Source organism: Cervus elaphus, chromosome 32 (genome assembly GCF_910594005.1).
Source record: "Cervus elaphus chromosome 32, mCerEla1.1, whole genome shotgun sequence".
Classification (NCBI taxonomy): Eukaryota; Metazoa; Chordata; class Mammalia; order Artiodactyla; family Cervidae; genus Cervus; species Cervus elaphus.
In genome coordinates, this window is record NC_057846.1 from 11,576,497 (window position 1) to 11,589,654 (window position 13,158).

The following is a 13,158-nucleotide window of genomic DNA, read 5'->3' on the forward strand; positions in this document are numbered from 1 at the left end:
CTTTCCTACTGACAGTTTCTTCTACCATCATTAGTTCCTTTCTAACTCATCTAGCACAAGATATAGAGAGGCCCAAGCACAGAGACATGGTGAGGATGCTGAGTCACTCAGTCATGTCTGACTCTGTGAGACTCCATGGACTGTAGCCCACCAGGCCCCTCTTTCAGTGGAATCCTCCAGGCAGGAATACTGGAGTGGGTTCCCATTTCCTTCTCCAGGGGTTCTTCTGAACTGAGGGATTGAACCCACATCTCTTAAGTCTCCTACATTGGCAGATGGGTTCTTTACCCCTAGCGCACCTGAGAAGCCCAAGGAGACGCGGCACAGAAAACGGAGGGGAAGATTAGAATACAGGGTCCTGTATGTTTGATTTCTGACCATGCTAAGAATTAAAAGGACCAGGTGCTGGCCTTGGAAGAGCAGGTTATGGAGGGTGGCAGTCAAGGAGGTATTAGGGATGGAAGACATGGGTGCAGCTGGCTCTGCTGGGGTCTGGATGTATTTACAACACCCATTCTCTAGTTCTGACTCTCCCAATACTGAAAGTGAAAGTCACTCAGTCGTGTTTGACACTTTGTGACCCCCATGGACTATATAATCCATGGAATTCTCTAGGCCAGAACACGGCAGTGGGTAGCCTTTCCCTTTTCCAGGGAATCTTCCCAACCCAGGTATCAAACCCAGATCTCCTGCATTGCAGGCTGATTCTTTACCAGCTGAGCCACAAGGGAAGCCCACAACTTATCATTAACTTCCAGGTACTTGATTTAATGGGCTTCCCAGGTTGCGCTAGTGGTAAAGAAACTACCTGCCAAGCCAGGAGACTTAAGAGATGTGGGTTCAATCACTGGGTCAGGGAGATCCCCTGTAGAAGGGCACGGCAACCCACTGAAACAACTTAGCAAATATGCATGCCCTTGATTTAATAGTGAATGACCATTACTATCTCAACAATTACTTAGCAGTTTATTGAATTGACTTGAACCATGATGTACAAGCACTTGCTTTTGTTGTTGTTGTGTTTTGTTTGTCAATTGTGTAGATCAGTTACATGGTTCTTACACCCAATGACCAATAGTTGACATGCATAAGGCAAAGATTTGTGGTGCAACACGTGGTCATATTATGGGCTGTAGCTCCCTGGCCCACGTGCTATAGTCCAAGGATCACTGCTCTAAAACTACTGGTGATGGACTCCTAGCAGTGGTCATTGAACCATCATCGAATTTTAACTGAAATGCTGTTCAAAGATCTATCTGTATCTATATCTATACAGATATACATAGATATGTCCACTCACAAAACAACAGTTTATAGCCTTCTCTTTAAATTCTTCTTTTTCCTGCTTTTCCAACAAAGAGAATCATCTTGTTCTATAATGAATGAAAATACCCTTTGAGTGACAGAATTCAAAGTGTAATCACACCACCAGCCTATTAAGTAATTTGCCACAGATAAAATAAGATAAATTATGTTCACCATGATTTCCCCTGCAATGTCCATTTTTGCTCATTAGAAATAAATTCAAACAATTCTACACGCTTGAATATTTATTTTTCAGAACAAGGAATATGATGAACAAAAATCCAATCATTGTCCTAATGATCTCAATACCCATTCCAGTGAAGGGATTTCAACTGTGGACTCATTGCTGATAAGTTTTTTAAATGGCTACTTTAGTGAAGGCGAAAAACAAAGATCTAAGCATGTTTTATTAGACTTTATAGAGGAAACATGAGTGAATTTCACATTCTCTGTCTTTCCATCAACAGACACGTCAAAACACTAATGCTTTTTCAAAGCTTTTACCATTTCATGGTACCTACCAATCAGAGAGAGCAAAAATATTCCTAAAACTACTAACACCTTTCTCTGCCCAAAGGATGTTGCCCTTCACTGACAATGTACAACACACCTGGAATAAGCAACCCCTGGGAGTTACACTGATCCATGAAATGCATAGAGTGGGCGTTTAATTCCCTTGGGAAATGGACCTCAGTTGTTAGCATGGATATCACAGTAACACTGAGAAAAGGTTAGATATTTTGCTTAGTAATTAAAATATGAGGAGTTTAGATTGTCTGTCTACAGCTTTTGTAGGGCACTGTAAACATGAGGTTTTGGGCTAGCCACATTGAGAGGATCTAATCTCTCAGAAGTATATTAACTGATTTAATTAATATAAAAAAACTACTGACAGAAAATAAATAAATTATATGGGGAAAAAAACAAAGTCCTTTAAATGTTGATAAGGAAATATATATGTAGGCATTTATTTTGTATATGGTTACATGTGTGTGTGTGTGTATATTATCTCAGATAAAGAGACATACAAACATATAATCAATAAAAAGGCATGCTACTAATCATAAGATGTTATTATTACTTATAAAATTAAATGCAATACAATTATCTCCTCCTGTTTGTCTCCTTAGCTTTTAAACATATTTTAAAATTAAAATATGCTTTATTTATATTACTATATATTTATGCTATATTATATTATTTTATTTTTGGGGAAAGAATCTCTACTTTCTGTGCCATGCAGTTCAATGGGTTATGATGCTAGTAAAAATATTTATTGATATTAATCAACAGATAGTTTATTTTCCCTAACACAGTTTAGAGATATCACTCAGAGTGATTTCATCATATTATTTCTACTGAAGTTATGTATTCATTTTTAGAAATTAGGTTTATAGTATAAACCTTTAATTTTTAAAATTTAATGCAGAACCTTTATATTAAAAACAATTTTATATTAAACCTTAACTTCACTTACTGACCTGAATAACGAATCTTGAATCCTTTTTTACTGGTTGCATGGTCAGTGGACCAGCGGAGATATAACTGATTACTCTTGCTTGTAAAATTTGATTGTTCAGTATGGTTTCCACTCAAGACCACTAACAGGGGACTTTGACCAGAAGACCCTAAATGAAACAAACAAAAAAAGCAAATAAGTTATGATATGAATTAGCACCTACAAAATATAGGCTACTTTTAGCTTTTGATTAAGTTGGAGTCTAACTGTACAATATACAGCTATTTAGTTCCAAAAGAGACAAAGAACTCCAAATAAATGAAGCAACAGGTACAGTTCCTCATAAAAATAATAATAATAAAAGAAACAATAGCCAACCAAAATAATTTCAGATATATATGCTGTTAATACATAATACTTGAAATGAAAAAGTTACTTATAAAATGGCAGTAATTTAAAAAATGAAAATAGTTCCCACTACTATTAGTATATGCAACATTGAATCGATATAGGGAATTGAATACTAGTAAAAGTACTGTTGTTTAGTCCCTAAGTCAAGTCTAATTCTTGGGACCTCCTGGTCTGCAGCACTCCAGGCTTCCCTGTCCTTCCTATCTCCCAGAGTTTGCTCCAATTCATGTCCATTGAGTCGGTGATGCCATCCAACCATCTCATCCTCTGTGGTCCCATTTCCGCTTTTGCCCCAAATCTTTCCCAGCATCAGAGTCTTTTTCAATGAGTTGGCTCTTTGCATCAGGTGGCCAAAGTATTGGAGCTTCAGCTTCAGTAGCAGTCCTTTTAATGAATAGTTAGGGTTGATTTCCTTCAGGATTGCCTGGTTTGATCTTGCAGTCCAGGGGACTCTCAAGAAGGGGGAGCACTAGCACCATAATTTGAAAGCATTAACTCTTTGATGCTCAGTCTTCTTTATGGTCCAACTCTCACATCTGTAGATAGCTTTGACTGTACGGGCTTCCCAGGTGGCTCAGTGGTAAAGAATCTGTCTGCCAATGCAGAAGACCTGGGTTCGATCCCTGGGTTGGGAAGATCCCCTGGAGAAGGAAATGGCAACCCACTCTAGGATTCATGCTTGGGAATGGAGGACCCTGGCAGGCTACAGACCATGGGGTTACAAAGAGTGGGTATAGCTTAGTGATTAAACAGCAGCAGTGAAAATAAAAATTAGTACAATCACCTTGGAGAGCAGTTTAGTAATATCCAATACAATTGTAGGTTTTAATTATATTTTTTATAAACTCCAGAATATGTGCACAAGTGTTGTTTGCATAGCAAAATGTTCATTCTAACAATTTTTATAGGAAAATTTAGATTCTAACTTGTGGTTTGGAGTTTAAAAAGATATTAAAAGTGTTTTCAAGGAAATTATACACAGATTAAAAATGATATTGAGAAGTGAAATCTATTTTCAAATAAATACAATAGGATAGCAATTCTGTAAACATTCAAAAGTGTACAATATACAACACTGTGTGTGAATGTTCATGTCTGTGAGTGTATAGACAGGAAATGATACTTGGTAGTAGATAGACAGACAGATTGATAGACTGATAGAGATAGGAAATGAACCATGAAACATGCACATGCACGACACTTCACAATATTAAATGCCTCCAGGACAGGTGCAAAACTGGGTGTGCAAGGAGCTCCTATATTGATCTGAACTTGTTGCTTCTTTGAAAAAAAGTACACAAGATAAATCTGACAAAATCCTAAAATGCAGTACATCAAGCAATGAGTCCATACCCATATACATTTAAAAAAGAACCTCTGTATATTTAATTTTTAAAAATTAAAAAAAAAAAAACAAAGCTAATACTTAACATAGTTAATAGTCAGCTGGCATTATTCTCAGCACCATAAGCTGACACTGTCTGTTGAGACAAGTCACTCTATTGAGTTCGGAAGCTGCACCCACACTTTAAGGTCTCCTCCAGGACACCCCTTGATGCCATCTCAAATTCTAACAGGCTTCATGGCTTTCCTGCCAATGCAAGAGATGCAGGAAACTCGGGTGTAATCCCTGGGTCAGGAAGATTCCCTGGAGAAGGAAATGGCAACCCATTCCAGTATCTTGCCTGGAGAATACCATGGACAAGTGTTGTCTGTGCTGTTTTACTTGTTGTTTGAAGAGATAATTTATATTCTAAAATGAAATGCCACTGGGAAATAAATTCACCTGAATTTATACAATTTTAAAATGTCATTTTTAATGACAGAACTCGAGTCAAGTTTCAGATATTCTTAATCAAACATGTAATCCTTCATCATCTCTCATCTCTTATCTCTGCTTATCATGTGACAAACTTTCTAAAGGATTATTCTTTAAAAATATACACATCCATAATGAATAGTGGTACCATCTCTTTTATTAAGGTGAAAATTAGGAAGTTCTGCACAAGTGAAGACTACCATTTGTATTTTGACACATTTCTCAGTTGAGTTCTATAATGACTTAAGTCCTATTTTGTTTTTAAATTGAGGAATATTCACTACTCGAGTCGTGCGCACGCGCGTGTGTATGTGTGTGTGTGTGTGTGTGTACTCAGTCGCTCAGTCGTGTCCAACTCTTTGCGGCCCCATGGACTGTGGCCCATTGATCTCCTCTGCCCATGGAATATTCCAGGCAAGAATACTGGGGAGGGTTGCCATTTCCTCCTCCAGGGAATCTTCCTGACCTATGGTACAAACCTGCATATCTTGTGTCTCCTGCATTGGCAAGCAGATTCTTTACCACTAGCACCACCTGGAGCCATGCTGCTGCTGTTAATAAAGCTTAAAATTGATATAGTTAATTTATTTGTTTTTTTTTTGCCAACTCATTAGCTATAAAACAGCCACTGTGTTTCAAAAAAACAAAAGCGATGCAATGAACATGACATTTACTGCAACAAAAATGCCAATGCTTAAAAATTATTCATATGAAACTCTGACCTTTCATTTTATAGAAAAATCTTTGAGAGTAAAACCAAACCTACTCATAGATCTATGGAAATTTTGACAGCAACTGCTTTGATATCATCTCCATTAGCTATTTTGCTTGTGGTTTATCATGGGCGTGATCTGTCTGTATTTGGAGGGAGCTCACACTGTAAACGCTTTGGGCATAAATTATTGATAATGATTTTGCTTCTGAAATTAGAAGAGGTAGAAGCACTGCCAGCTAAACTTCAATTCTACCAAAGCAAAACAAAGGAACCCACATATATTTAGAATGATTATGTAAATATATATATATAACTACATACAGAATTTACAGGAATATGTATACACAAAGACACACACACAGCCCCTGGAGGTTGGGTGCCTGCCTTTACTATTTGTGACATCTAATTAGCCTCAAAGGCACAGTTTCCCTGGCTCCTCATTGACAAAAGAAGCCTGTTTGTGTACCTGGCTAATGTGTTACTTCTTCCCATCCTAAAGATTAAGGGCCAAGTCATCAATAGTACATGTCTGTTTTAACATGCACTTAAAAACTCTGAAAATGAAAATATTACTCTTCAGTCCTCTGTTTCTACATATATAAGTATGAGTTTAATTTCCAACTTAGCTGCTCATCTTTGGAAATCCATAAATCTATTTACTGTATATCCACAGAAGCAACTTGACTATTATGATTCATCAAGTCAGTAAAAGGCATGCAAACATACTCAGAATCAATTACAGTATTTTTTTTCACTGAATTGATTGTTATTTATCTGAACTTAGTGACAAATCCATCAAAACATGTGAAAACCCTATTATTATCTACAGCCGTAATTGTATCATGGTCTAATTTTGGGGCTATGATAATGCTTCTGTACAAAGAAAAATTATTAACATCAGTTTCATTTCAAATCAACAATTCAAGCACATACTATGTTTTAGCAGAGCACTGTCATTTTAAAATGTTCATTAGAATTGTACAAAAATGCATAAGACTCACATTGAAAACAGTATTAGCATTTGTTCAGGGAACTATCTCTAAAAAAATTCTACATTAGGAATACTATAGCATTTATCACCCAGAAAACTCTATGAGCCATTACTTTTATATATTTCTAGTAAAACAATCATTTAGACTGATTAAAGTACTTATAGCCCTCTGCCCTCTTAAATTCCCTAAAATATCTTCTAGATCAATATAATCTTAGAAGAAAGGAAAGAAAGAGCTTCTGAAACATCTATACTTTAAAGCCCGATGTTAAAGAATTAAAGAGTGGTTAATGTAAATTTAGTACATTTTTAAGGTGTCTTAAACCAGCATTTTAATGGTTTAAATTTGCAACATTAAGAAGGGCATGGTGATGCTTTTCCTATCACTTGATGTCTGAGACCACACTAGTCCAAGAATAATTCATTTTCCATTTGGGGGGAGATGTAATTTACCTCAAGAATATACTCAGGTTTGTGCATTACAAAATATAACAGGATCCTTATTAAATTATGTATAGGTCCCCGTTATGTATTCTTTTTTTGGCTGCACCTAGAGGCATGTGGGATCTTTGTTCCCTGACCAGGGATCCAACCCACACCCTCTGGAGTGGAAGCTCAGAGTCTTAACCATTGGACCACAAAAGAAGTTCCAAGGTTGCTGGTATGTTAACAAAGTTTGAAGAGACTTACCATCAAATACTTCCAGTGCGTCAAATTGCTTCTCACTTTGGAATGTGTCTACAAAGATGGTGATGTTGTAGTTTGGTTCCACTCGGATGCTCCAGGAGCAGGTCTGGGAGTTAAAATAGTTGCCTGGATACCCTGGGCTGAGGATGACGCCAGAGGATTCTGTACGGACTTCATTGGCTGGGCATTGTGCTAAGGAAAAAAGCACCAGGAAGTTTTCTTTAACAAAAGCAATTCTTGGGTATGAAAGCTCATGGGGGAAAAGAAAAAGCAATCTTATTGAGTCAACTGTGACCAGATTTAGGAGATGATGCACACAGAACCTTTTCATCCTGTTCACGGGGTTCTCAAGGCAAGAGCACTGAAGTGGTTTGCCATTCCCTTCTCTAGTGGACCACATTTTGTCACAACTCTCCACCATGACCCGTCCATCTTGGATGGCCCTACACAGCATGGCTCATAGTTTCATTGAGTTAGACTAGTCTGTGGTCCATGTGATCAGTGTGATTAGTTTTCTGTGATTGTGGTTTTCACTCTGTCTGCCCTCTGAGGGATAAGGATAAGACGCTTATGGAGTGTTGTTACATCAGAGCAGAACCCAGCTCTGGCTCTGCTGCTGCTGCTGCTGCTAAGTCGCTTCAGTCGTGTTTGACTCCGTGTGACCCCATAGACGGCAGCCCACCAGGCTCCCCCATCCCTGGGATCCTCCAGGCAAGAACACTGGAGTGGGTTGCCATTTCCTTCTCCAATGCATGAAAGTGAAAAGTGAAAGTGAAGTCGCTCAGTCGTGTCCGACTCTTAGCGACCCCATGGACTGCAGCCCACCAGGCTCCTCCGTCCATGGGATTTTCCAGGCAAGAGTACTGGAGTAGGTTGCCATTACCTTCTCCGCGCTCTGGCTCTACTGTACATTTAAAGCAGGTCCAGGGAGATCATAAAACCCTAGGCCCTGTGTACATGCAGACAGAAAAAAAAACTCTTAACATTTTACTTTACCTTTTTAATATCACCACATTTCCTTAACTTGAGAATACTCACTTTTGTGATAGCCCTCTGCGCTAAAATACACTTAGCCTGTGTCTGGGGCCCCTGGTAGGAGCTCCTCAAACCCTTGGAACTTCCTGAGTGCTGGAAGTGTCTTTGCGGCTCCAAAGGCCCCTCCGGGTGACACCCGAGTCTGAGCTGATGAGGTGACTCAGGGTGGGTCTGTGTAGCCTCAGGAGGGCTGGTCACCACAAGCACCCAGGGAGGAGAGGGTGCAGACTTTCTGCCCACTCACACGCCTGGGGGAAGCAGGGAGGGTGGGGCTGGGGCACTGGAGACTTGGTTGCACCGAAGCTCTTACGCATCTGTTGAGTCTGTGGGTTGGTGAAGGCACACATGGCGGGGGGGTGGGCACCCCAGGTCCTGGGAGACACCTCCAGGCCCTGCCCTTTGAACCCTACTAGTTCACTGCACTGTCGTGGGTCACGTTTGTTCCCCTGATTTCTGTGAGCTGTTCTAACAAAGGATCAAACCAGAGAGGGGGTCCCAAGATGGCAGAGGAATAGGACAGGGAGAACGCCTTCTCCCCCACAAATTCATCAAAATATCATTTGAATGTTGAGCAACTTCCACAAAACAACTTCTGAATGCTGGCACAAAACACCAGGCACCCGGAAGGGCAGCCCAATTTCTTTGAAAGGAGGTAGGATAAAATTTAAAGATGAAAACAGAGACAAAACATTGAGGGACAGAGACCCATCCTGGGGAGGGAGTCGTGAAGGAGGAGAAGTTTCCACACAGTAGGAAACCCTCTCACAGGCGGGTCTGTGGGGTGTTTGAGAATCTCAGAGGGCAACATAAAGGGAGAAAAAACAACAACAACAACAACACAGACTCTGTGCCTAACTGCAGCTGCCAGAGGAGAAGTAGCCTAGATGCTCGCATCCTCCACCATCAAGTAGGGGCTGGGCAGGGAGGCACAGGCTGAATCATTGGTCCTTAGGGTAAGGACAGGGCCTGAATGCCCTGAGGACAATCTAAGGGAGATAACATGAGACAGTAACCCAAACTGTGGGATTGCCAGGAGACAAAAATAAACCTTTCCCGCAAAATGCTTTAACTCTCAGCCTGGCATGCTCACAGAACAAAGGATTGAGTGAATACCAAAGGAGAGCTAACGGGCTGTGTGTAGGCCCCTCCCGCCTCTGGAGGCAGAGGGGCAGGCCTGCCACAGCCAGGGCTGGAAGGCAAGGGGCAGCTGCAATCTCAGCCCCAGAGATGGCATCTTCCACCAAACTGTGAGGCTCCCAGTTGCTTGCCATGTCTTCCTGGGATCCTAGATGGTTGACATCTGCCATGGGTGTCACAGCCTGAGGTCTGCTCCCCAGAGGAGACATACAGCTCACCTGAGATGGCACTCTCGTGGTGCCGCTAGGAAACCGAGCACCTAGGACCTGGGAGGTGATTAAGACACACGGCCCACCTGGGACAGTGCACTCACCAAGCACGTGGTCACCTGAGCTGCTCGGACCTGGGGAGGGCACAGAATGCACAGACCAACCCGGTCTGCGCCCTTGTGGAGCACCCGAGGACCTGAGCGGCTTAGACCTGGGAAGTACATAAAATGCAGGGCCCACTTGGGAGAGTGTCCTTGCAGAGCTCCATGGAGCCTGGGCATTGTAGACCTGGGAAGGGGCAAACCCAGCATGGCCCAGACACTGAAAACACTCCCCATAGATACCAGTGAAATTTGTTTACAGAGTCCCTCCCTCCACACAACACAACTGAACAAGTGAGTCTAAATAAGTGACCATCTTTGCCCCCTTCTGTCAGGGTGGAAATCAGACACAGAAGAGACTTGCAAACAGAGGAAGCCAAAATAAACAAAGGAGAGGGAACCACTCTGGAAGTGACAGGTGCAACAGATTAAAACCCTGAAGTTAATACTGACTGTGCATTGGAGGGGGCCCATAGACCTCAAGAACAAGTGCAAGCTGGAACAAGGAAATATCTGAAACTGAACTGAGCCCACACTGCCCATAACAGCTCCAGAGAAATTCCTAGATATATTTTTACTATTAATACTTTTTAATTAGAAAAATTAAGTTCTTTATTACTCCTTTAGTTTTCATTTTTATAACCTACAATTACCTTGCAAAAATAAAAGACCCTATTTTTTAAGCAAGTTTCAAATATATGTGTGTGTGTGTGTGTGTGTGTTAATCTTTCTGATTGACTTTGCTTTATATTTTTTATATTGTATTTTTGAGAGTCTAAACTCTATTCTAGATTTTTAATCTTTGCTTTTTTTTTTATCCATTTTGTATCTTTAAGAATCTAATCTTCAGTATCCATTTTCACTTAGGGGTTTGATTACTGGCTCGATTGCTTTCTCCCCTTTTGAATCTCCCTTTTCTCCCCCAGGTCACCTCTATCTCCTTCCTCCCCGTTCTCTTCTCTGCTTAACTCTGTGAATCTCTCTGGGTGTTCTGGGCTGTGGAGAACACTTCGGAAACTGATTACTGACTAGATTGCTCTCTCCCCTTTTGACTTCTCCTGGTCATCTATATCTCCATCCTACCTCTTCTCTTCTCTATGTACCTCTCTGGATCTCTATGTGTGTCACTCAATTCTGTGAAGAATTGTTCACCATTAACCTAGTTGTTTTATCATCTGTGCTGTATGAGGATACTGTAAGAGAAGGACTGAAAGACAGAAGCAGGAGGCTCAACTCCAAAACTTGAGAATGTCAGAGAACGCCTGATTCCAGGGAACATTAGTACACAAGAGCACACCCAAAAGTCTTCATACCTACACTGAAACCAAGCTCTACCCAAGAGCCAACAAGTTCCAGTGCAAGACACACCTGCTAATTCTTCAGCAAATCAGGAACACAATACTGACAATTTAAAGACAGGCTGCCCAAAGCCATGCCAAACCTGTAGACACCCCAAAACTCACTACTGGACACTTCACTGCACTCCAGAGAGAAGAGATCCAGCTCCACCCACCAGAACACAGACACAAGTTCCCCAAACCAGGAAACCTTGACAAGCCACTAGTCCAACCCCACCCATAGGGAGTAGATGCCACAATAAAGAAGAATCACAAACTTCAAATCTACAGAAATGGCACACCAAACACAGCAATCTAAACAAAATGAAAAGGCAGAGAAAGATTCAACAGGTAAAGGAACATGATAAATACCCACCAAACCAAACAAAAGAGGAGGAGATAGGGAATCTACCTGAAAAGGAATTCAGAATAATGATAGCAAAGATGATCCAAAATGTTGAAAACAAAATGGAGTTACAGATAAATAGACTAGAGACAAGGATTGAGAAGCAGCAAGAAATATTTAACAAGGACCTAGAAGAAATAAAGAAGAGTCAATTAATAATGGGAACAATGCAATAACTGAGATTAAAAAGCTCTCTAGAGGGAACCAACAGTAGAATAACTGAGGCAGAAGAGAGGATAAGTGAGGTGGAAGATAGAATGGTGGAAATAAATGAAGCAGAGAGGAAAAAAGAAAAGAGAATTAAAAGAAATGAGGACAATCTCAGAGACCTCTGGGACAATGTTAAACACCCAAACATTTGAATCATAGGAGTCCCAGAAGAAGAAGAGAAAAAGAAAGGGGATGAGAAAATACTTGAGGAGATAATAGTTGAAAACTTCCCTAAAATGGGGAAGGAAATAGCCCCCCAAGTCCAAGAAACCCAGAGAGTCCCAAATAGGATAAACCCAAGGCAAAACACCCTAGGACACATATTAATCAATTTAACAAAGATCAAGCACAAAGAACAAATATTAAGAGCAGCAAGGGAAAAACAACAAATAACACACAAGGGGATCCCCATAAGGATAACAGCTGATCTTTCAGTAGAAAACTCCTCAGGCCAGAAGCAAATGGCAGGACATAATTAAAGTGATGAAAGAGAAAAACCTATAACCAAGATTACTATACCCAGCAAGGATCTCATTCAGATATAAAGGAGAAATCAAAAGCTTTACAAGCAAGCAAAAGCTGAGAGAATTCAGCACCACCAAACCAACTCTTCAACAGATGCTACAGGATCTTCTCTAGACAGGAAACACAGAAAAGGTTTATAAAATTGAACCCAAAACAACAAAGTAAATGGCAATGAGATCATACTTATCAATAATTACCTTAAATGTAAATGGGTTAAATGCTCTAACCAAAAGACAATGACTAGTCAAATGCATACAATACAAGACCCCTATATATCTTGCCTACAAGAGACCCACCTCAAACCCTGGACACATACTGAAAGTGAGGGGCTGGAACAAGATATTTCATGCAAATAGAGACCAAAAGAGAGCAGGAATAGCAGTACTCAAATCAGATAAAACAGGTTGAAATAAAGACCATAATAAGAGACAAAGACGGACACTACATAGTAATGATCAAAGAATCAATCCAATAAAAACATGTATCAATGATAAGTATATATACACCCAATATAGGGGAACCTCAATACATAAGACAAATGCTAATAAGTGTGAAAGGGGAAATTAAAAGTAACACTATAATAGTAGGGGACTTTAATGCCTGATTCACACATATGGATAGATTAACCAAACAGAAAATGAGCAAGGAAACACAAGTTTTAAATGACACAATGGACCTTAGACCCAATTGATATCTACAGGGCATTTCACCCCAGAACAATGGATTTCACTTTTTTTCAAGTGCAAAGGGAACATTTTCCAGAATAGGTCACATCCTGCGCAATAAATCTAGCCTTGGTAAATTTAAAAAT

General features: G+C 40.3%; 1 protein-coding gene across 1 annotated transcript in view; it reads right to left on the reverse strand.

Moving 5' to 3' along the window:
- CSMD1 (CUB and Sushi multiple domains 1) overlaps positions 1-13,158 on the reverse strand; it is a 2,014,689-nt gene that overhangs the window by 133,099 nt on the left and 1,868,432 nt on the right. Inside the window, exons 47-48 of the mRNA XM_043893675.1 lie at positions 7,391-7,579; positions 2,787-2,933 (exon numbers count right to left, since the gene is read on the reverse strand). Coding sequence (XP_043749610.1) covers positions 2,787-2,933; positions 7,391-7,579 — 336 coding nt within the window. The remainder of the gene's footprint in view (positions 1-2,786; positions 2,934-7,390; positions 7,580-13,158) is intronic.